The 24738-nt window shown below is 39.0% G+C and overlaps 1 protein-coding gene across 1 annotated transcript in view; it reads right to left on the bottom strand.

Moving 5' to 3' along the window:
• The window catches only part of lrp1bb (low density lipoprotein receptor-related protein 1Bb), a 393508-nt gene that overhangs the window by 156537 nt on the left and 212233 nt on the right, over positions 1–24738 (bottom strand). The window contains exons 10-18 of the mRNA XM_042494695.1: positions 17894–18013; positions 17127–17255; positions 14831–15088; positions 13035–13197; positions 5394–5616; positions 3675–3867; positions 3376–3519; positions 1906–2142; positions 1115–1295 (exon numbers count right to left, since the gene is read on the bottom strand). Of these exons, the coding sequence (XP_042350629.1) occupies positions 1115–1295; positions 1906–2142; positions 3376–3519; positions 3675–3867; positions 5394–5616; positions 13035–13197; positions 14831–15088; positions 17127–17255; positions 17894–18013 (1648 nt within the window). The remainder of the gene's footprint in view (positions 1–1114; positions 1296–1905; positions 2143–3375; positions 3520–3674; positions 3868–5393; positions 5617–13034; positions 13198–14830; positions 15089–17126; positions 17256–17893; positions 18014–24738) is intronic.

Genomic DNA, 24738 nt, shown 5'->3' with positions numbered 1-24738 from the left:
CATAACAACAAGGCAAGAGGGAGCTCAAAGCAGATTTTAGTATGCCACTAGATCCACTGTCAGAAATCTGGATGCTATGAATCATCCCATGGTACACCACAGATGTATTCTCCCTTCAAACAACTTTTTTCCTACTTCATGCTTTATAGACAGCATTGGTTGTGCTTGAAATCTGGCTGTAAAAAAACTGATTAAATCCCTACATTGCTATCAGAGGTAAAGAAAAAAAAAGATGCATAAACAAATATGAGAACCTCTGCAGCATATATTTTACAGCAGTTTAAGGATTTACATGTAATCTTGAATTTGTTAAGCAAAAGTTTGACTTGTATTTTTTGTTTATCTTTAACTTTCAGTTGTAAATTCAACCAAACCAATGCCTAAAGCATGAAAACAGAGACATGTGCACAAGTCCAGTTTTACAAGCATGTACACACACCACACCAGCAAAGGTTAGTACCAGAACCAAATAATTATCCAAAATGATTACTAAATCACTTCCATGCCCGACCCATACCAATAATAAAATAATAATAATAATAAAATCTCAGAGCTGGCTGTACTGGTATAAGCAGTACACATGTGGGCAATATCTATAGTCAGGGTACTGTGGGGCACACAATGGTCAGGTGAAATGAATAAATGCAGCATGTGTACCCTCATTAATCATTTACATCTAACGCGGATGCAGCTACACCCAGCATGTACAACTAGATGCAGTCCACTGCAACACACTGGTAAGCCAAAGTGAGATCATTTAAAGCATATCAACCAACTTTTGTACTTTGAGAGAAAAGTTGACTGGCAAGATAATTGTTTTCCCATTGACTGTTAGGGCAGTAAGTGCACTGGTAAAGATTATAATAAAAACACTGCAACACAGGACATTATTTTCTTTGTTTTTTAACCTTTTTCACCCACAGCCAGCCCATAGCTGGTTCAGCTTTACCCACACATTACCTTACTTGACCTGTACCTCTGTGCCTACTCTTTAGGGATTTTTATCTCCTCCGTTTATAAGCAAGTTTTGCTTGGAATGGATTCTAGATTCTACTAACTAAAGGATCTTTGAAGAGTCTCTCTCATACACCACAAACCTTCGTCTTTTCCTAACCTGTTAAGAGGGTCGACCACGATGGCCCGGGGGTGTGACATATTCCCTTCCAACAGAGTCTTCCTGGTCTGGGAGGCTTTCTCCAGTCTGGCGACGCTGATTGTCTTCCTGTAGCCATCGTTGGTCCAATACAAGTTATTCCCAATCCAGTCCACTGAGATTCCTTCAACATTGTCAAGTTCTACAACAGAATGACCACATATATATTTCTAAGGTTTGTATATATGTTGACTTTGATTGGTTCTAAAAACAGGAACATCTGTATTTAATGTAAAATAAGACTACCGCAATGAAAACATTCTGATAGCATTGTGCCCAGGGAGCCTATAAGTGAAATCACTATGAATTCATATAAATAATAAATGAATATAAATAAAATCCATTTCCAATTGCATAGTACATTTCTGTGGTTGTTTTTTTTCCATTTACTCGCTTGAACAATTGTTTGGTTAAGACATGTTAATAACATTAAGCAACAGTAAATATGAATTGTATGCTGCTGATTCATTAGTGGGAAAATGTTTTTTGTAAAAATAATAAAGTGAGAACAGTATGTCCACAACACTTTTTCAAAGACTGCTAAAAAAATATTTCTCTTTTCTTCTTAAGATGAGGAACTATAATAGTACATTTTGGGTCTGTGTGTGTTCTGAGTAGATTAAGAGTGTGAAATGGCTCTAACCTTACATTAATGTCAGATAAGAATTACTCATATAAAATATTGCATACAGCCAGTGTAATTTATTCAAGGGAAATGCTGCAGCGAGTATAGGAGGACAATTTAGACCTACCGTCTTTAAGTATTGTTTCTCTACTGTTTCCGTCTATTTTTTGTCGCCCAATAAGGAAACTGGTGGTGTCAGCAAAGTAGATGTGTCCTGATTCTGCGTAGTAATCGATGGCTCGTGGGTTGACCAGGTCCTCAACTGGAACAATGTGCTCATCGCTGGACTTGATATTCATATCCAGGCCTCTGATGACCCCTGGACGCCCCTTACCGTAGAACAGGAAGAGATCGTTTTTGGGCTCTGCGAGGCAAGAAAGGAGGGAGCCTCTTTTTACTGTTATTGTCAATTAATTGGTCTAATTCATCAGTGCTGATCCCAGCATTAAACCCTCTTACCGGCCACATTGTTCTTATATGTGAGCCAGAGCCAGGGCCATCTATTCACCTTAATGGAGCCAGTAATCAGTGCCAATGACTTTACTCTCCCCCTTCAATCACGCTCCTGCTACAAAGCTGCCTTGACAGTAGGAGAAGGAAAATGCTTGAGCAAACAGACAATGGCAATACTTACCTTGGCTGTGAACACTGCTTCTGATCTAAAATAACACGGTGTCTGTGTAGAAAGGCAAACAGAGAGGCCTAGAAAGCTGAGGCAGCTCCTCGGCGGCTCGCCAGCCGCTCAGGGGGCTGTATGTTCTCGAACCCTTTGGGATCCTCCGAAGAGGCGAGAGGAGGAATGAAGGAGGACTTCCAGGTAGAGAAGCAGACCTCTCCCTCGCTCTCAGCCCCTACCCAAGAGACTGGGATGCTGGGGGTGAGGACCACACATGCCTCACTTCAATTTATCATTTTGTGAGGGAGAGACCGACTACCCAGGAGACAATTAAGCATTGCAAGAGACCCAGATATCAAACCCCACGGTGACTGCTGTATGAAGAAGCACTACCATTTAGCACCGAATCTCATTATGCTTAGGGAGACGGAAAGCGCGAGCAAGAGAGAGATAGCTGGTGTCATCAGAACATCTATGAGGGGGGAATAAATCAAACGTGTCATGGCTAGCCTCCCAATGCTTCGTTACCCCGATCGAACAGTTGTGGGCCCTCAGATTGTGTCATCAATTTGATCTTCTGCTTTTATTGTCAACTACACAATGTCCAGCAATTGATCAGAGCAGCCAACAAATGCAGACAAACTTAAATCCTCATTATGGTGATAATCAATCAGGCTTGCGACAGGTCGATAGCGGAACGTCACTTTCAAATGGCTCTGTGTCTACCAGCGCTCATCTTTATCACTTTCAGTCTACGGCTAAGGCACTAGTGGCACACCCTTGGCTGTAATATGACACATGACCTTTACAGGCTCATGTTAATATCAAAAAGAGTACTGGTGCACAACATCCTTTTCGGGGATAAGTCAGGATTCTTGTTCATTAAAACCTGGAAGCACTGCCAAAGACATGACTGTTTAAAAGCATATAAGCACTAAAATTCACAATAATTCACCTATTTAAGGCAAAACATGTACTGACTTTTACAGGACTGTCCATCAGAGCCCAGGCTGTAACCGGTACGACAGCGGCACGTCCTGGACTTGTAGCTGCCGCTCAAGAGGCAGATATGGGAACATCCACCTGGCTTTCCATATGCAACTTTTTCACATGCGTGACTCCTGACTGTGGGCAAAATCAGAAAGGACACAGAAGTCATTAGAAGTCAAAGAAGCATCCTCATTCATCACATACACACACTCCATCCTATGAGTCACAAGATAGAGAAGATTCTGACACATACTTGCACATGTTAACCTATCTATAAAAATGTCCTTTACCTCTTGGCTGAGTGAGTTTGTGGTAAACACGGAGTCCTCTAGTATTCCCCAGGCTGGCTAGTGTCCTGCTCTCCGCTGTGATGTTGAACCTGTGGATCTGTAGCAGCTCCACGGTAGAACTCCCTTTGGAGGGGTCAGAGTGGGTAGCGTACAGGTAGTCCTCAAATACAGCTAATGCATAAATGTACGACACCTGAAAAACAAGGAGAATAATGCTGTTGTTTTTCCTCTCAACATAATCCCTAAAGCCAAAAATAAGTAAAACCACAAGAGGAACGCAAAGAAAACAATAACAAAATTGAATTAATGAGAGGACTTTTATCTTTAATCATGCAGCAAGCATGAGGAGGGGTTGGGGGAGGGTGATAGGGCTGTCATTTGGCAGCCCACACGGGGTCAAAAGCTGGAGTCCACGGGGAGGACACTGGTCCTGACACCACAGCCTGCATGCTACATTTAGCAGGCTGACACCCACACAAAGCGACATGGCTGGATGAGCTGTGTTCACAGGAAGTACACCTGAGCTCGCTGGGTCACACCTTGACGTCAGGAGCACCAAGAAACATGCGTCAGAATAAATAAATAAATAACAAAACAAACCATTCAACCGTTTCCCTCTATGGAATTTGGCCTTGGCCTTGTACTTGCATCTTTACCTACAGCTTATGTAATGCCTGCTATTTTGTATGTGCTGGATTGAATATAACAGCATCAACCTTGTGAGAGGGAAAATATAAAAGTAGGATTGTGCCAATTAATAGATGAGAGTTTAATTGAGCAGAAATGAAGTCTTGCATTTCCACAACACTGTGCGACAACGGTGTACAATAATATCATCATATATTAAACGTATTTTCAAGCAATTTTTACTGTCAGGAAATATAGACAATATAGGAAAGTGATAAAAATTTGCACATTATGATCATCTTCAAATGTGAAAATCTTGGCAAAATGTAAAAAAAAGGATGTACTTGAAAATTAACTATATTTGTAAAATAACACATTTCTTAGTCATGTAGTGATTACAACTGCAAGCAAAGTTTTTACTTCTGACCACTGATACCATCTGCTGACAGGAAAAAAAAAAACATTCTATGGTCTATGCAAAAGATTGCACAAAGGGCATTTGTCATTGTAGATGCAAGATCCTCTAACAAGGCTACAAGCTAGTGGAGGAGGCAATATTATGCAAAGAACACCTGCATACAAAATAAGGTTGTTTGAAATGTACTTTTTTTTTTGTACTTTTTTTTTTCTCCCTCATAAAGTGTGAGTATCTAGTCCAAGTTGCCTGAAAAGGCCTCTTAATGAATAGTCATAATCTGGGATGAAAGGCTTCAAGAGTGTACTACAGGAAAGAGACTATTGATAGGCTCATTTGGAAGACAGTCCCACATATGCCTCAATTCCTTCAATTTAATAAACCATCTATTCCCCATTCAAAGACCTTTTCTATTAAAATGAAGAGTGAATTATAACAACAAGCAGTGAATAAACCACCTGTCTTGCAGTGATAAAGCACAGTGCCCTAAATCAGAAAATTAGAAAGCCCCTTACATGTAACAATTTGGAGTCTCTCAAATGAAGAGGGAGACAGTACTGATAAGAGAAGCCAATTGTCTGTTCAGATTCCCACTGACGTTTGTCCACAATGGCTCCTTATGATGTGGAGCCCAGGGAAGACAAAAAGCAACGCTGAGAGTGAAATGTGACACTCACTTGGCTCCCATGGATAATGGTGTGCCTGTTCCTGCCACTGTAATCCACCACATCGATGTAATCCAGGTAGGCATCTGCCCAGTACACCAGCTTCTTGACCACGTCCAATGCCACAGCAGTGGGCTGCTCAATTTTATAATCCACCAGCCTGGTCCGGTTGGTGCCGTCCATGTTGCAGCGCTCCACCTTGGCCACGTTCCCATAGTCAGTGAAGAAAAGCATTCTGCAGGGGGTGGGAGTGTTCAAATGATTAAATGCTGTAAAGAGTGTTGTCTACTGTGCAGCACAGTCTCATTGTTTCCTGCAGATCTTGTAAGACCTATTTCAGACAAGAAGCAAATCACCACTCAATGTTTTTCCTTACAGTACACATTTGTGAATTTCTTCTGGATCGATTGATGTCATGGTGCAGTTGCCTAGAGCTATTTCATTGTGACTGTTTCATTGTCATCTGTCATCATCATTCTGTCAGACTGAAGTTGGCATTAGAAGTCCTGACATTAAATTTTGGCCACCTGGCATAATAACCTACATTCAACCAAATATCATCATCTAATGACATTGATGGCCGGCTAAGGTGCTACTTGAGCGTTCCATTTGCCAAAAACATTGGTAAGACCACATATGCATAGCCTTTTTTACTTGGAGGATTTAAACTGAAACAAACTGTTGTTGACCAATTTATAAAATGTAAAACATAACTTGAAGCTTTTCCAAGTATTTACGGAGAGCGTGCGTCATAATAGTGCTAACCTGCTCTGCACTCTAAAACGAGCAATGTTGTTTCTTTAGCTCCATGTCTTTCACGTTTTTTTCATATAGTCATGGAATGCTTGTTTAAGACCCCAGTGACAAGATTCTCATTTTAAAACAGCAGCAAAATTTACATTCCAAAAAAAAAAAACCAGAAATGAGAGGCCTGACTTTGTCTACCTTCATCCCTAATCAAGGACCTATTGTTTGAAAATTATCAAGACTGAAGTGGTAAAACTGCCAGCCATATTCATACATTACGTTATTATACAGTGACAAAAATTAATAAGCTATTTATAGGTCTGTTAACCCTTGGTCTAATCTTCATACACTGTGGTTTTAAAATTAACATCAAAATTTTTTTAATCTCAAAAAAGAATCTTGAATAAACAGATTACATGTGCCAGATAAGATTCTTGATCAAGTAAGACTGGTCACATCACTGGATTGTGAGACTCCTAATTATATTTGCTGATATTAGATCAGTACCGATGTCGACACAGCTCTACCCACAGTCAGTCCCAAGCATCCAGCCACAAAGGTTCCAAGCTTACACTTGTCTCTCCAGAGGAAATGAGAGAACAGCATGAAACTCGTGCATGCACTTCTGTCTCAACTGCACTTGCTGTTGGCTCCTTGAAATGTGATAAAGAATAGCCTCTTAAACACCCAGCACCATTTTTATGCAAGCTACTGTATGTGGTGCATTTACATTATTCTAGATCATATAACTCAAATTATTCTGATGAAGCAAGGTTTTATTGGAAAAAGGCCTCTGTTTTGACAATCCCCCTAAAATATGTTGCTTTCAGCCCATTCTTTCTCAGTACAAACAAAGTTGCAAGGTTCATATTGTCATTCTACAGCACAGGGTTACACAACAAAATGCAAGTTGTAGTCCTTTGTGCTACACAAGAAGAAAAAAACAACATTTTTATTTTGGAGTATGCAGCCTAAAGAAAAAAGCTGCTCTGTTGTCTGGTGGTATGTCAGCTGATACCTCTGTATTGCTTGCCAGCATTGTATTGTAGGGTGTGGGTCACCCCTTTCAAATGCCATCACCCAATTATACTGCTGTTATCAGTTGTTATCACTACCATTATAATGGTTTCACCAAGAACATGGGCAGCAGTTGCCTGGCTAAAAGTCCTCGGATTGTTTACCCATCTGTTCACCCTGATTACATCCATTCGCAGACTTTGTCACTCAATATACTTCATCAGCTGACTCCTTCCTCTGCTTCTGTTATTATTACTCCAGCCACTAGTGGTTGCCGTCTGTAACAAAATGTAAATGTAGGAGTTAGAGGAGGACGTATCAACTCTATGCTCCCAATTACAACTGATAATGGCCATTTCATGGGCTGATAACATTTGAAGCAGGTGGGTGGGTATTGTCTTTGAATACCCAAATTCGGTGCAGTGCCGTCACTTACCACTGATGCTTGGTAGATGGATACCAGTTTTAATCACACACTAAAAAGCCAATATATAATGAAATTAAATAACAATGAAAGGAGTGGATAATGAGGACAGTTGGGGGTGTGGTTATCCGAACCAGAGCTTTAAGTGAGTACTTGTCTTACAATCATGAGGTAGCACAAACAGTCCAGTCGTGCTGAGTTTCTGCTCGATGGGGATTTTTGTTAGTGCCAGCAGGTAGTGATGGAGATGCTTCACCTGAGCACAGGTTGTGCATTTAAAATACTTACCAGTGCTCCAGGTGGCATTATGTCACATTTGTTTAACAAATTAAAAGTCAGTCTGCAAAGTACAATAAATGGTAACAGCTGCAGTTGGAGTAAGATTAAATACAGTACTGTATGTAATGTACTACATTTTTTTCAGCGATATGTTCACAGATTAGCAATAATAACTCGATAATACTACAGAAAATCTGGACTAAGCTTCGGAAAATGTGTTTTGTATTCTCTTTTTTTGCCCCCTAGTGGTAATAATTTTCTAAATTAAGCTGCAAAGGAACATTTTGGGTTGTTTTCTTCAGATGCACCCAGTTTTGTGTTGTGCAAATGTTGAAATCTCAAGGCTCATTTCATACTTATGTACAAATATAGATATGCCCATTTCAAATCTTGTAAACATCACTGCTCTGATACTTTATGCGTTCTTTTTGATAGCATATATACAGCCAATAGCATATATACAACAGACTCAAAAGTTTCACACAACTATGATGTAATGCTGGAGGAGGTTGCACTAATGTGCCTTCGAAGAGAGGCAGTGTTGTAGACAGCTGTGGTATGTGAGGCCATTGAATTCATCATAACATGTAGACCAAGGATTCTTTTCACTATATTACAGATTAGTTTCACCCCACCATATTTGAAATGTCTTTATTATCTCCTAAAATTTTATCTCATTTGATCTATGCTACGCTGCCCCTGGAATCTCTGGAATACTGCTCTATTTCCTACATCTCCATGAGCTTTCTGAAAACCTGCACAAATACTGACAAAATGAACAAAGAGTACGCACAGAGGGCTCCATCTGTCATCGTATACTTATCTAATGTTTAGCAAAATTGAGCCCTTAGTTTCCCTTTGGGGGACTCTGAAGAGGCTGTAATTCATGTGGTATTTAGTAAAAGCACCAACAGCCAATGCATGATGTCCTTGACAAACATATGATTGCATTGGTTGTGTTTTGAAATACCCCAAAAGACCAATACATTTACCACAAGAGTCTCTTGTGAACACGTGGATTATGGCTCTTGTTTGTCAAGAGCCGAAGAGGAAGTAGTCATATTTGAAAGCAATGCAGCACAAAATAATTTAGTCATTTAGATGTGGGGGATTAGACTGAAATTAGTGCCTTCTATGTAAACAAAAGGTCATCAGCAGATAATTCCAGAAAAAATATTTTACGACAGTGGGCACTGACTAATAATCGGAGCATAGGAATACAAAGGGCAGTGATGATAATGAAATTTAATGGCATTACATGAAAACTATTTGTGTTTACAAATCATGTTTTATATAATGGTGCCACTCAAAATAATAATAGGCAAGGGGATAGCCATTAAACCAAATAAATTAAAGCAGCACATAAAAGGAGTCCTGAATGAATGTTAAAATAAAGCATGATTTTAAAAAAAAAACTGCATCAGAATGTTTTGAAATATCATCTGAAAATGCCCAGTGAGGCTGCCTCTCTGATACATATAAACTCCATAACCTGGAGGCAAAAACAATAAAAGTAGCATTTCCCATTTCCTTTGTGGTAATTTTGGGGACATTTAGAAGGCATGCTGCAGAGGACCTCAGGGTATGTGAGTAGACATAAATGATAGACAACATGTGATGCACAGAGGAGCCAAACCATTTAGTACCTCAAAAACCACAAGGAGGGCTTGAAAATCAATCCTAAAAGACACAGGGAGCCGCTGGAATGTTAGACCAATACTGAGCAGTCATGGAAAACAGGTGTTAGGTGTTGTCTAATTTGTTTCCAACAATAGGGACGAAATAAAATCGGACAAATAACTGAAATGTCCTTTAAATCTCACACTGTCACTTTAAGTATTCTAAAACTGCTCAGGTCTGCACATACAGTAATTAACATGGAAGGCTTGCCATGCTGTCTTGCTGTGGCTCTGTGAGGACGGAGCTCCAACAATCTCCAATGATAACGAGCTACAGCCTGAGAGCGGCAGGAAGCCGACTTAATCTGCACAAGTCAAGTCAGGGGAGAGATGGGTTGCCCTTTGAACCCTAGACCAGGCTGCACTGAAAAACTGTCAGCGTCAGCAAGGAACCCAGCTCCCCAAACAGGTGCACCTCCACGTGGCATACAAATGATAGCTTTCTGGGATTAGGATGGTGCTGATGCTGTACTTGTGCATTCTGCAGCTACAACGAGATCCATGTTGGAATTCTGGAAATGAGCACCCCTGATAATATAAACTGCAGGGGACCAGGGATAATAGGAAGTGTCTTACAGTGAAACAGAAGACTGAATATAAAGTGTTACAACTTACGATGGAAGCTGTTTTGTGAGTTTTCGTTTGAGTAGTAGCTCTCTGTCCATTTTGTACAGCAGTGGCAGGAAATAGTTAACTTGCATCAGCTGCTTTGTTGAGCGTTGCAGTTTTCAGACTTAGATGCACCTTTACAATGAAACATCTACAATAATAGTCTCTCTAACCTGGTGAACAACTATAAGTATCAGCTGTAAGTAGCAAATTGCATTTCAGTACAAACAACGGAGAATAGCTGCATTTTTTCCTCTTGAGGGAAAGGAAGCCATTATATCGACTGTAAAATGGTTAAAATGTTTCCCTCAAGATGAGTTGTAATGCCCTTTGGTCATTCCTTAAAAGAAAACTTTACTCCCAAAATTCTCATTTGTATGTCAATTACCCACTGTATGTAATGTTGAATGTGCGAAGAAAATGTTTTTCTAACATGAACAAAGAATGCAAAACCAAAGAAAACGATTATAAAGGGGACTGCATGTAACCACAGCAAAACTTCTTCAAAGCATCCATTTACAAACTCTGACACAACTTGTGCGGTATAATCAGTTTCCTATAAACTTTCACTAAAATCTAACACCTTTGCAACAGCTGTGCAGGTGCACTACTCAAATATACTTGAGACTGTAAGTTTAAGTGAAAATGTATGTGTTTAGGGAGTATTACGACTGGATAAATAAGACTTTTAATATACTGCACAAGTCGTGTGAGAATTTGTAAATAATATGTAGTTTTCCTGTTGTTAAATCCCCAATGATTTAGTTCATTAAGAATGTTTGCCTTTTCTGGATTCTTCTTGCATTGACAAGGCATGCAACATAAACAAAAGAGTTTTCTACCAGAATTCAACTTAACAAGGGACTAAGCAATTGATATACAAATGATAATTTGAGGGGATGAAGCATTCCTTTAATGTTTGATCCAACTACTTCTCTTATCATCAGGTCAAAATTGATCAAATACCCTCAAAACGAATAACATTCCCATCGGTAAGATGGCTTGACAAAACATTGCTACACAACATCATCCAGGTAGTCATTATCTTTTCCCCAACAGGTATTACGTAAAACAAATTAGTATTAATTAAACGTAATTTCCAAGGGAAAGAGTTGACACAGTAGCATAGTGCAGGATCTTGAAACTACTTTTTCCTCACATCTTAAAGGCTTCACTAATCTTGAACTGAAATGGGACACACAGGTAGCTTGAATTCCAGCTGATGAAAAATCCATACCATCAATCAAACTCTCCTCCAAAAAGGCAATTTTTTTTAAAGAAAGAAGAAAGGCTTGTCCATCAAAAAGCTTTCCTATAGCAAAGTAAAAATGCCTTATCTGATAGTAAGAAAGGCAGAGAGACAGAATGAGAATCAAATAACAACAACAATGGAGTGCCAAACCGGAGCATGTTCTATAAACACTGTTGCTCACACTGTGCTGCTATCTAACACCTCCCTGATTTCTTTTGTTTTCACTCCATTGCTCCAGGCTGACAGACCTCTCTCAGGCTCGCCTCTTCAGAAACAGCTGTACCCATATCTCACCAATTAGAGGCAGGAAGAGGCCTTGGAAAAACTTCTGTGTCTCATACAGACAATCTAGCCAGCAGCCCGCATGTCCAGCTCCCTTGTGGGCCAGCAGACTCTATAGCCATAAAATCATCCCTCTATACACACATGCGCGGGCACGTCATGTGTCATTACTACAAGGGCACTGAAAAACCACCCACCACCCTTACTTACAGCGTGTCTGAGGTGACTCAGACGAAGCAAGCTTAAATAGAAACTTTAACGTACAGTTTATTCACCATAAGTCATGTAGCTTTCCAATAGCGGACCAGTATTTAATGTGAACGAAACGTACAGAAACTGGCAACGAGATCCAAAATGTCTTTGTCATTAAGAAACCAACAGCTAATTATTTTGATAAGACCCACTGGCTTATGGAGGTAATGATAGCTGTACAATTTATAACTGGAAACTCACAAATAAGCAATGTGGTTCAGCTTCGATCATATTAATTATATGTTAAGATTTTGTTTTGGGTGCTGAGCACGATGCTGTTTAACAGAATTGGTTCACAACAGTGAGATGCTTCATTTCTTACTGGTGTTTTGAAGTGGTCATTACCTTCTTACGAGAGCTAAAGAAAAGGGTGCATCACTAATATTAGTGTATCATGGTTTCTAAAGTCTGTGTATCATTACAAATATGCTGCAAGCTTGGTGTCTGTCTCGTGTCCTCGCTATATAATGGCCCTGCCCATCTCTTGCTCACTCGAAATAAGAGGGCAGAAAAGCTTTGAGCTACTGAATCTGGTTCACATTCTGTTATAGCTGCTGCATGCAATTTATTTAATTTCTTTTTCTGTTTGTTTTGTTTTCCTTCTTGATGACACAGTAAACTGCTAAGGAACCTACATAAGTTCTGTGTGACCGTCAACACCATGCTGTAAATGTTTTAGTTTTCGCTGTGAGTAGTGTGGCAATATTTTTTACTCCACAGTTGCTCAGCTTTTTTTCTTTTTTTTGTGATCTCTACAGAGACAAAAATCCTGTAATGGAAAGTCCTGCAGGGGCCCATTCTACTGAGGGATGTGGGGTGAAATCAGTGAATACAAATGAATGTCTCGACAGTAGAAGCTGTCTGAGGCATCACCAGCTATCCACCAAATTACACAGCTCAAAGAGAGGAGGGCTGAGTCGAAGGACAGGGAATCATTTAAATCCCTTCATTGTAACTCACTCACATTCTTTCAGACAAGTCAATTGTTATGCATAGTGATTTTTTTTCCCTCTCCGTCCATTTTTTTTTCTTTAACAAAAGATGCATGATGATAAATGAGCCTTGCAGTACTTTTCAGAGATGGGGTATTATATAGGCTGCAGAACACTTACCCCATGAGAGGATCCAGAGCTATTCCTTTAGGATTTAGCAGGTCTAGTTGTAGGATAGTAACACATGTGTCCCCAGCGTGGTTACAGACAAATATCCTGTCAGTGACGCGGTCGACAAAATAGAAGTTGCCTGTCAGCCAGTCGATGGCCATGTGCTCCACATCTGCAAGTACAAACAGCTGTTAGATTCTTGTGTAAAAGTAAGATAAATATTCACAACACATTTGAGAACATTTGTTAACACGTTCCACGAGTACCAAACAAACGTATTAAAAAGAATCATCAAAATCGGAGAAGCAGAGGCTGCGATATTCCACATTTTAGTCAGCGGCCCTGCCCCAAGAACACTTGACCTGTTACTTGCCATAAAGCAACTCAGAAGCATAGTTGTAGATTTTGGAGAGGGACGCAGCTGACACATCTCTCTCTTAATATCTGGAACAGTGATTCCCAACTGGTCCAGCCACAGGGTCCAGATTTCTCTGCAGTTAGTAGTTTAACGTCCACAATTATCCCATATTGGGTTTTGTTTCACAAAATATAAACATCATGTTGGCTTAAAGCACAAAAAAACAAAACATATTTGAAGAACAAACAGTAATGGCACTTCTATATAAAAGCTCTGTGCTGGAAATTCACTCTACTTCAAAATAAAGAGGTTTTTTTTGTTGTTGTTTTTTTTAAACAAACTTCTTATGTTTAAAAAAGTAAATTAAAGCAAATTCTGAATGGACCTGCAACCCACCTCTGGACCTTGACCCACCAGTTGAGAACCACTGATTTATCTGTTCTCAACAAAACAAAAAAAACCCATAAAAGTAGCAGTAACATGATAAATTGATACAAAAAGGCAGAAATTGATGCATATAAATATAAATTGATGCTTATAAGTCGTGTGCCAAAAAAAAAAAAAAAAAAAAAAAAAATTGGCACAGGACCCCTAGTCACTGCATTTCATATTTGCCATCCCTCCCCTCCCTAAAAAATGATGAAACCTTCGCTCTTGTTCAACCGTATATTTTTGTAAGATCCTCCCTGCCTGGGCAATGTCTCCACCTTTCAAACTCCATGGCCCATGTTTATGAAGGTCTCTGTTGAAAATATCTAGTCTCCAAGCTGAGATAGCCTTTATGACATAGTTAGTTAGAGTTATTTTAAAAAATAGTCTTTATGGCTAAAATTGGTGCAGTACCTCTTTATTTATTTATTTATTTTTTTACCATGGCCACTGGGAATTCTGATTGGCTGACAGCTTTCCATTAAAGGACAGTATAACCTGACACCTCTGACGCAGGTGTTCTAAATGAAAGCACCACTATAAATCTGTGGGCTTGACATTAATAGGTTATGCTTTGATTAAAGGCCTGTAAAAATAGCCAGTAAAAACTACGCCCATTATAACAGGTCTGATATTTTTGAGTATCTTGACAAGATCAACTAAAAAGAGTGAAAGAGAGCACTTCTGAAGAAGAGAAGCTCGCATAGCCTGCAGGTTTGAAGGACAACTGTAGGGGAAAGGAGAGCAGCCAAAACCTCTGAGGTTAACCTGCCTTCAACTGCACTGATAATGAAGAGATATAGAAAGACCTCGCAGGTAAGTGTGCAGGATGGGAAAAAAGGAGAAGGAGAGCATTTTTTTGTGTCAAACAGCGCTGGGTGATGTGTATCTCATCTCACCATTATCCCCCTGTATGTGAGAGTTTTTACAATATGAAAGCAGATAAGCACTCAAATTCATCAGAAAAATAAGGACATGTAATGTAGGAAAAGGGAACTATGAACAGCTGGAAACATACGTTGCAAACTTTGTTGTGTTCTTATTTCGTGTTCCCGTGTGAATCCCCGCAGATTCCTTGTTTCAGCACAGCGGAGTTGCCCAGAGGACTCTGTAGACAGAGCCCAGCATACGCTTTCCTGGTTGTGCTGGAAATCTAATGCCAGTGTTCCATTTACACTCAGAGACCTCAGGGGCTGGAGGCCGGTTCCATTTAGATGGGTGATGACAATACGATCTGAACCTCCAATGACTAGCATTGGGCGGCTGTCACCAGGATCTGGAATGAAAGGGAAAAAAGGGAAGGTATTATTTTATTTTGCCTTGGTGAGAAAGACTATTTCATCATCAGAGGTAAAAGAAATGAAATGCATTTAGACTCAGAAAGATAGGGGGGAGAGAGAAAAAGAAAAAGAAAAAAGACAGAAAAATAGAAAAAACAAAAAACAAAAAGAAAGAAAGAAAGAAAGAAAGAAAGAATGAAAGAAAGATTTTACTCTGATACTCGGTAAAACAGACCAAAACAATCTGACAAAACTGATTTTCAGAGCTGACTGATTTGAACTAAAAACAACAAATTGAGAAGCATAAGTCAAGTTTAGGCAGGACGGTCTGTGCTGGTGAAACTAAGATAAGCTGCTTTATGGGCTTAATTGAGCGTGCACATTCTCTGACATCAGGTTCACCCCCTAAAAAGGGCCCTTATTTATCCTGATCTTCCACAGAAGTTCAAGTTAAGGGCTACTTTCCTAATATAGGCAATAAATCAGAATGTCTGCTAACATAACTGCTTCCTCTTATCCCTCTGAATCAACTTTTAGTAGTCGGACATTTTTCTCCCACATTAGGGGTGGAAGGGGTTTTGACCAGGCTCTGTTACAGTGGTCTAGCTCGACTTTTAACCATGGAAGACTGATGTAGCAATAATGGCAAGGCTTGTCTTAAACAGACCATCAGAAAGTACTTTTCTAAATTCTTAATGGAAAAAAAACTATAAAGGTTTGTTTGTGTAACCTTAGTGTTTTGGGGTTTTTTTGCTCACATGCTTAAAGTCCCACTGAATCTTTTTTTTTTGTTGTTGTTGTTGTCAAAACGAATGTATATCTATATATATATATATATATATATATATATATATATATATACACACACATATGAAGGATAAAATGTGCAGTGATGCCTCTGTTTGGAAACATGTTCCCTGCCATTTATTATATTTTTGTAAATACAATAATGGTATTTTATGCAACATGCAACAACCCCTCTGTTTCATAATCTACAATTTTCACTTATCATGAGTCAGTGAAGTGCATTATCAAACAGACATAAAAATCATCAGGGTGAAGTAGAGTCAAATTCGTGCTAGGAATACAAATAGAGTTAAAAAAAATAATTAAAAAAAAACACCTTTAACTTTAATCTGAGCCAAATGAGAAGAGATTGAATCAAGATTAAATCCCCAAAAAGAACATTTGTGCTGCAGAGTTTCAACTTCAATCTTACACTCAACACGTTAATATGTTTTTCATTCCCTGCTGCTCCTCATCTTCTAGCCTCAGAGAGCTCTATCTGAAATTTATATTCATGAGCTTTTACAACTAATGGTAACCCCATAGTTATCCCCCATACCTCTATCGCTCTCTGCTAAATTAATATTAATGCATGTGAGCATTGGGTTCAGTTAAGTTTATGGGTAATCATATTCAGTTTATTCCTGGTAGGACACCAGTCACATTGATTAAAAGCTGCAACTGTGGTGTTCTCCCCAGCAAGGTGTGTTGGGCCTCCAGCTATTTGCAACCCATATATGCCATGATGACAACAACACACACACACACAAATCTGCTTCACTTTATGGTACAATGCATGACATAAAAAATATACCACGCAAGGTTAAGTTTGTTTATTTGAAGATGGCGGACCACCAATACACAATGCCTCCTTTGGTTGTTTTGTTTTTAAGTAGGTTGTTTTACTCATCGGGACAGATTTGTTAGCAGCATCGGGCATTAACATAAATCAGAGTGACGCTTGGCATTGTCTCCGTGCAAAATACTCCAGACTGCTCCCACTTAAAATCTCATGCTCATTAATTTTATCATTATCCTGCCTGACCATGTCTACCCATTCCCACGTGGGTGATCGATGTGGTCACTACTAAACCACATTAATCCTCCCCTACCAAAGTTACAGAGCACCAAAGCTGATGATAAGCAAGAATTTCACTCTGGTTGGACAAAACCGCCCTGTTTATTATTAGAAATGAAACATACATACTATGCAGATTATGTTGTTTGCAATGCAAGTGTGCCGCTCACCTTGTCTGGCTTTGCAAGATATCCTGTCAGGCTGCAGGATGTATCCCTCTGTGCAGCTGCATCTGTATGACCCATAGGTGTTCGTGCAGGTTTGGCTGCATGCGCCATACATGGCACATTCATCATGATCTTATGGAAAAAAAAGGAAGAGAGTCATTTGTAACAAATTAGGTGTGCTCAAACATGACCCAAATACATAAAGTATACTTAATGTGGCCTCACTCTGGCACCTCAGGCATAATTACTTTTATAACCAATGAGCCTTTTTTGGAGCTGCAGTATATAAACCGCTCTTTCTCCTGTCTTCCCGAAACAGGATCAAATTGAGGGAGGCAGTGCTACTTTGTTAAACCCCTTCCTCCAAAATAATTATGCAACTTCTGTGCCATGTTGTTGGTATAAGGTATGTGCAAAGTCCAAGTAAGACACTACAACTCTAGAGGCACCTTTGACAGCGAAATACTGTCTTCCTCGCTCGCTGTCAGAAACCAGGCCTTTGGCACATATGAAGAGTGTAGAAGGAGAGAAAAAGAATCAGAAAAGCTGTGTGCCATATAGTATAGGTGTGTATGCATGTTTGGGTGTAATGCACGTTACACAATGTCCTGCCTGCAGACAGATGGTTCTCATATACCTAGAACCTCCTGCTTATTCATCTGAGGGAAGTCTGGCCGAAGGCAAAAGCTGGGATTTGTGTTGGGGAGAGGGAGGGAGAGGTGGGGAGGGCTCCGAGGCAGGAGGCCCCCACCAGCGCAGCTGAATCCTACCTCTGCAGCTCGTCCCGTCCTCGCCGACCTCAAAGCCATCAGCGCAGAAACAGAAGGTGCCGTTTCTCGTCATGACGCAGCCATAGCGGCACCGGAGCTCATGGCAGGCTGACAGGAGCTCTGCAGGGGGAGAGAGAAAGAGAGAAAAAGTGAAGATTGGAAGAAAAAGGTGGGAAAGGGTACCTGGAATGGAAAATTACTTTTTGAATTGGGAAAATATTTTTTTTGATTTCTGCTGCTCCCCTGTCATTTAGCAATAAAACAATAAATAAATATCTGACCATCACAAGTTTGAAATTCTTCTAGGACAAGAGTTTCTATGAATCACCACATGGAAAGGAAAATGGTGTTTGTTTTTATGTAACTCTTGACCTCAGGATCAGTAAAGGATGGAACTGAAAACAACCCAAATAAATGTCATCATTTTAAATACGAAATGCCACAGGAGAGAGAAAGGAAGGGAGTAAAAAGTCATTTTTGCACTATAAAGTTTAAATGCCCAGCAATCAAAGACTTCTGATGGGAACAATTAAAAAGTATTACCAGCCTTGCATTCTAAAAGCCATTATTTGACATATTGATTGATTTGTTACAGCCAGCAGGATGTGCCAACATTGTCATTTCCCATGTATTTTCTGAAAGTTGTGATTGGTGATGACGCTCTGTATAGCACTAATCTTTATACAGGAGGGAACAAAGAACAGCTAATTATGGCATGATGAAAGTTCAGCAGAATAAATAGCACAAGAGAAAGTATAACCCTCAACACAAAGCTTTTCTCTTTTGCACAAAGATTGATATGCCACTGCTGAACATTAATTAATGTCAACTTACTACACAGAAGATAAAAGCTCGCATTGATTGTACTTGGTCTTTCCTGTGCTAACCATTTCAAGACATTATGAAATGCTGCGGCAGCGGACCAAATCATTTCTTGACAGGGTGTATTTACATTCAACAGTGTAGTGGGTACTGAACGACAATCAAAGCTTCAGTTAATATTACTTCCTGAATGAAAGTGCAGTCTTTGGTTTTGATCTTTCAGAGTTGGAATTATGTGACACCAGTGGATCAGACACTTTTTAAAACTCACTGAGTTATCACAAGTCCTTTTTTCATTAGAGTGTCTAACTTTCTTGCAAGCTCACTGACACACTGAGAGAAATGGTGTGGTTGTCTTGTTCGGAGAGCAATAATATAAATACGAGTGCTTGTTGGAGACCAGACCAATAATCATACAAAAACAGTCTGTAAGTGATGGATATTAAGCAATGAAATGTATTGAGTAACTATTGACCAAAAAGCCAAAGGCATAAAACATTTTTTCACTGAAGCTGTTTATTGTAATCTCAAAAAGCGAGAGCAAAACGCTGTTATTGATATTTAAAAAATGCAGGCTGTAAAACAACAGCTCTTTTTCTTTACATAGCTTCAGAGAGGGCTGAGATGGAACTGCGGGGTTAAACTTTCAGTGTATTCTGCTTACATAAAGCCCTCAGAGGAGTTTTGACTGACGGGGCTGAGTGGAATATGGGTGAATTTTCATTTTGGGGCAAACTACTTTTTGAGGTGATAAGAGATCAAGCAAACATTGAAGTATTAAAATGGTGAATGCCCAGTAGCTTTTGGATTTCATTGACCACAGAGAGGCTGTTTGGATATTTATTAATACTCCTCACTGGCTCGTAGGGGTGAAATGACTCTTGGGATAGCAAATAGCTGGAGCTCGATAAACTTTAAAGGGAATCTGGAAACAAACTATTTCAGAGAGGTATGGTATTGCTTTTCTGTGTTTAAAGGATATGATGTAGACATTAATCATTTGGTGACAATTCTTGACTCCATTTATTCAGCCATTGGAAGAGTGACTGTTAGGCACACCTAGACATTTTGCTGTACTATAAATGTGCAAACATTTATCCAAAGTGAAGGTTTAAGACACTAGGCAGTGGTAAAACAAAGACTCTACACTAGACAAAGTGACACAAAATGATGAGTTCAATCAGAGGCAGACAAATGGATTTGTCATACCAGGATACTTCCTATTTAGGAATATATGCTATCACAAATTTAATGTTTAATCTTATATAATTGAAATAAGGATGTGTAAATAGTATAGTATATATAGTTTTAGAAAAAAATGAAGAAAATTGAGGAAATAGTATATATATAGTTTTAGAAAAAAAATGAAGAAATTTGTCTTCTTTGTCAGATAAAAAAAGCATTTTCTAATTCTGTGAATTAGTAGCCCCAGAATACATTAATCAGCGTAAAATGTAAAGATTTGGTCAATAAGTCCTCCAACCAGTACAACCACAAAGGTGGTGTGGCCCCTAAAGGTGGATGACAGAGTAGCTTGTAGATGATAGTAACTGTCAGAGCTTAGTTATTAATCGTGTGAAATAGTCACAGTTCCACCAAAATCACGTGCTTAGGGAACAAAACTCCATGGTTAGGTTTGGAAAAAAATGTCATTCTATGCTTAAAGTAAGAGTATTTGTTACTAACCACATTTGTTACTAACCCATGCTTATCTCACATGTCGTTACATTGTAAAATAAGTATATGTTAGTAGATTGTATCGATAATGTTAGATGATGTTAGACTACAGGAAAACATGAAATATACTATATTGTAGTTTTGGGTATTATTCAGTCTAGGTTGCCTAGACAAGCTTTTACAAGCTTTAGTGATAAAACAAGCTTTAGTGAAAGTACTAGCCCGTACTTTGCCACTCAGTCCACCTTCTCATTTTCATCAAACCAAAATGATTCTGGATTATTGTTCTGAATTCTTACAGAAATGCAAACAGGTTATCATGTAAAGTATTTACCTGGACTCAGAGTATGGGTTGAGACAGCACGGTCAAGAAGCTCTCCAAAAGAGTGCACTGCTACATTTTGCAAAACAACACGCATCCGGATAATTGTGTTTTTAGGGAGTCCCATTGTGTTACGTCAGCTGACTTCTTTGCTTTTGTAATTATCGCCATAGCCCCTAGAGGCTAACAACAGAAATACAAGTCGTAAGTCATGCATGTAAAACAACTTACGTGGTCTTACTTTGGTGGAGGACTGCTGCGCTTTAATTAACGATTGTCATCATTTTTGAGTATCATTTCAACCTGTTTCAACCTCTAAACCCATTTATGATGCTCTTGCTCAGTGTGATAAAAAAAGAAGAAAAAAAAGCTCAGTGATATTGTATGGGGCCAAATTGCTTTCAATCGTTCTCTTTACTACTTGAACTCCAGCTTCAAACTGCTCAGAAAATCGAATGCATGCTAGAGAGATTTTCACCAACCAAGTCATTTTGTCCCCACCAAGACACACAGGCAGACCTTGAGTTACCTTTTGGAGTCAAGCTTACATCCTTACTAGAGAGAATTTTAAAAGCACCAAACAAGTCCCAAAGGTAAACAAGATCTTGATAATTCCAAAATGTCTACATGAAAGCCTGTGAGGAAATCTCCCTACACATGAAAGTTCCTGTTGGGAGCTTATTATACTCATATGGGTGATATAACCCTGTCTCCTAAACATTATGCACATATGCAACTAATTTGCATTGGCTAATAGGTTTTGCAAGAAATGTTATGCTGCCAGATTATGTTTTTATTAAGGTACAGACAAAACCTCTATGTGGTAGGTGGGAATAATATTTCAGTGCAAAACAACTGCAAAAGTTACTTTGATCCAACTTTGTAAGAAAAAACAAACAAACAAAAAAAAAAACCTCAAAGGTGATAGGGCATTCTGCTGATAACCAAACTTAACTGCATCCCTACATCTGCACTGCCTTGCAGCTCTCCTTATGTTGTCTCCACACCTATGGAAAAAAATTGCACATTTTCAGGATTCATTCCTTTAATCTATACTTTCATGACAGCAGAGTCCTTGTACTAAATATATGTCAAAAGGTAAAAATGTCTTCACATATACAAATGTGACAAAATACATAAATGTATCACCTATGTTCAGTAAAGCTGCATGCAGAAACACAGACATGTGACTATATGCATTGCGTACATACATGTATACAAAAATTTCCGAGTGCTCAGAAAACATGACTGTCATGGTCATGGTCATGGTCATGGTTGTATCTGCCATTCCAAAATGCATTTTCAGCTCGGTTTAACAAGAGATCATTAAAGTTTTACTCCGAAAATGAATGCAACAGCCTGTTGGTTAACACTGTTACACATTTCTTAATGTGGCCAGCACTGACAAAATATGGTGCTGATTATGACATAACATAAACTGTTGCATCTATCTTGTTTTGCTCAGCTCTGAATTACTCATGTTTTACTAGTAATTACTAAACAGCGTTGAACTAAATGAGAAACATGCAGTGAAAAAGCACTTTTCCGATGTAAATGGTTTTCTTCCAGATCAGAATCCAACTGCATTTTCAGCCCAAGCTTGCTTTTTGTACAGAGTCAAACAAGGTCTGAATTAAAGGTATAATTACACTTACTTTCAACCTAGAACACGAGGTGTTCAGTAATTAGAAAGTTTAAATGTTTTTAAAGTTTATTCACTGTTGAGCTATTCTGTAGCTGCAAACAATGAGAGCTGCCAGCCAGTCATGTTACCAAGGCCAAGTGTCACAGCTGAAAAGAGGTTAGGACAAATACTTGCACAACAAGAAAAGCCACATATACACATTTAAAGCAATATTATGCAATATTTTATATGTCTTCAATTTGGCACCCCTATAGATTTGGAGAAATACACCACTTTCATTAATATGAGCCATCAGTTACAGAGAGCAAGAGTGAGGCAAGTAGAGGCTGAGTGAATCAACATACTGTGCACAGCTCTACGGTGAAATAAGATTTTACCTATTTTAAATAGAAAAAAAATGTCAGAAAATCAACATGTGGTGGTCAGTGTTGATAATGGTGCACGACACCACAAATAAATTAATGTATGGGAAACACTGGATATTGGCAGGGATGCACATTCTAGTGCCGGATTGTCATTTTTCTGTTAGACTTGAGACAGATCACTATAGCTTACTTCAGCTTACGTAATGAAAGAAGTGCAATGCTATTTTTTACAAGTCACTGACCATCAAAATTATTTTGAAGCTGTTATTTTAGGGGAAAAAGGTGCATAATGTTGCTTGAGCCCATAGTGTTCCTACAGGTTGCTTCATCTGATCCAATCTCCAAACTACATTTTCTGCAAACACAAGCTGGGTGCCTGAAAAGCAAAACATTCATGTCAAACTAATTCAGAGGATGAGGATATGCTTTTGTTATTGTGAGGGTAATATGCACTGAGATTCTGCCGGACATATTGAGGTGAACTCACAGCACTCCTGGTAAAGTACAGCCACATAAAACTCTATGAAATGACAAAACACTGAATACAATCAGCCATCATGATGACAATGGCCAGGGAAAAGGCGCAGGTTCAAAGTAACCAGAATTACACACACCTACAAAGAGCCACATGCCAGTAAAAATTGTCTGCTTGGGTAGATACATTGTCATTGGCTGCTATCTCCTTTGAGACATTAGCATTTGAATGGCTCAGTATAAACAGACTTTCTCTGCCCCTTCTGACTGCCATACTGTATGTCAGTCAAAAGAAAAACAATGGCTTTGTGTGAAACAGGTTCCTGAGTGGCTGCCTCTTACGATGTCCATACAAGACAGGGGCGCAAACAAAAGCTGCAGTTTTAAAAAAAAGTAACCTATCTCATAACTGACTAAAATCTGCCGGCTATTTCTGTTTGAATTCTCATGCAGAGCAAAAACAGGATTTAACAGGAAGCAGGCAATGACAGACTACAGAATGTCTAATAATCATATACATGTATAAGTTTGCCAATTTTATTATAGCTCCAGTTAGATCCAAAAAAATGTTTCTCAGTAAAGTTGCATCTCAGCATAATATTTCTATATGATTGAAAAAAATACAGCATCATTATAAAAAATGTGTATTGGAATGCTGTCTGATGAAAGTATTTTGAGGTAGAAGGTACTTTTAACATTTTCAGCCCTTGACAGGTGGGTCAAAAACTGACACTGCTTCCAACCATCTCTGTTTACTTTCACTCAAGCTTGTGTGTGGACCCCATGTGACCTCTGCATTATTATTCATCGTATGGTACGGTAACTAGCACGCTTCCCTGTTGTGAGGCGGTATGCAAAATGACTACATGCCGGGCTGAAGACATTCAAAGCTAATCCTTATATCTGCTCAAAGACGCCAGATGATCAGCTTTCCCTTTTGGCAAACAGAGAGTGCTGCAGGGTTTGTATATCTACCACTGAGCCCGCTTGATGCTTTTCACATATCTAGAGCTATGCAGCGCTACCTCTTAGAGCATGAGTCAATAGTGAAGTGCATGTAGTAGCCTTGATACTATGGTTTATCAAATATACTGTATGCGAAAAAAATATGCTTTAGCTACTTAGCAAAAGCTTTTCATTTTCTGTGAGCTGTACTCAAACTTAATATTATTAAATACTGGCATTAATGGAAACCTCTCTTCTATATGCCGTCTCCTACAAATAAGAAGTAATACAGCTGTAAAAGATGCTCAAACACGCTCGAATTATGAATTGTAATCACGGATATGGTGTAAGAAGCAGCATGCTTAATTTGTTCTATTATCATGACTGCACCTTAAAGACGTGACTGCTGAAGTTCAGAGCACATGCAGAAATTTTCATGAGCTGCTGGGCAAACAGATAGAAAACAGTAAACAATATGAGCTACAGTATAGAAACTGAAATTCCTGAAATATATGGTCAAATGTTACTCACACCGAAACAGAGGCATATGCATTCACAACAGTAAGCCCAGTCTAATTTGCAATCTACTGCAGTC

This window comes from Plectropomus leopardus, chromosome 10 (assembly GCF_008729295.1).
Source record: "Plectropomus leopardus isolate mb chromosome 10, YSFRI_Pleo_2.0, whole genome shotgun sequence".
NCBI lineage: Eukaryota > Metazoa > Chordata > Actinopteri > Perciformes > Serranidae > Plectropomus > Plectropomus leopardus.
This window is presented reverse-complemented; position numbering and strand designations above follow the sequence as displayed.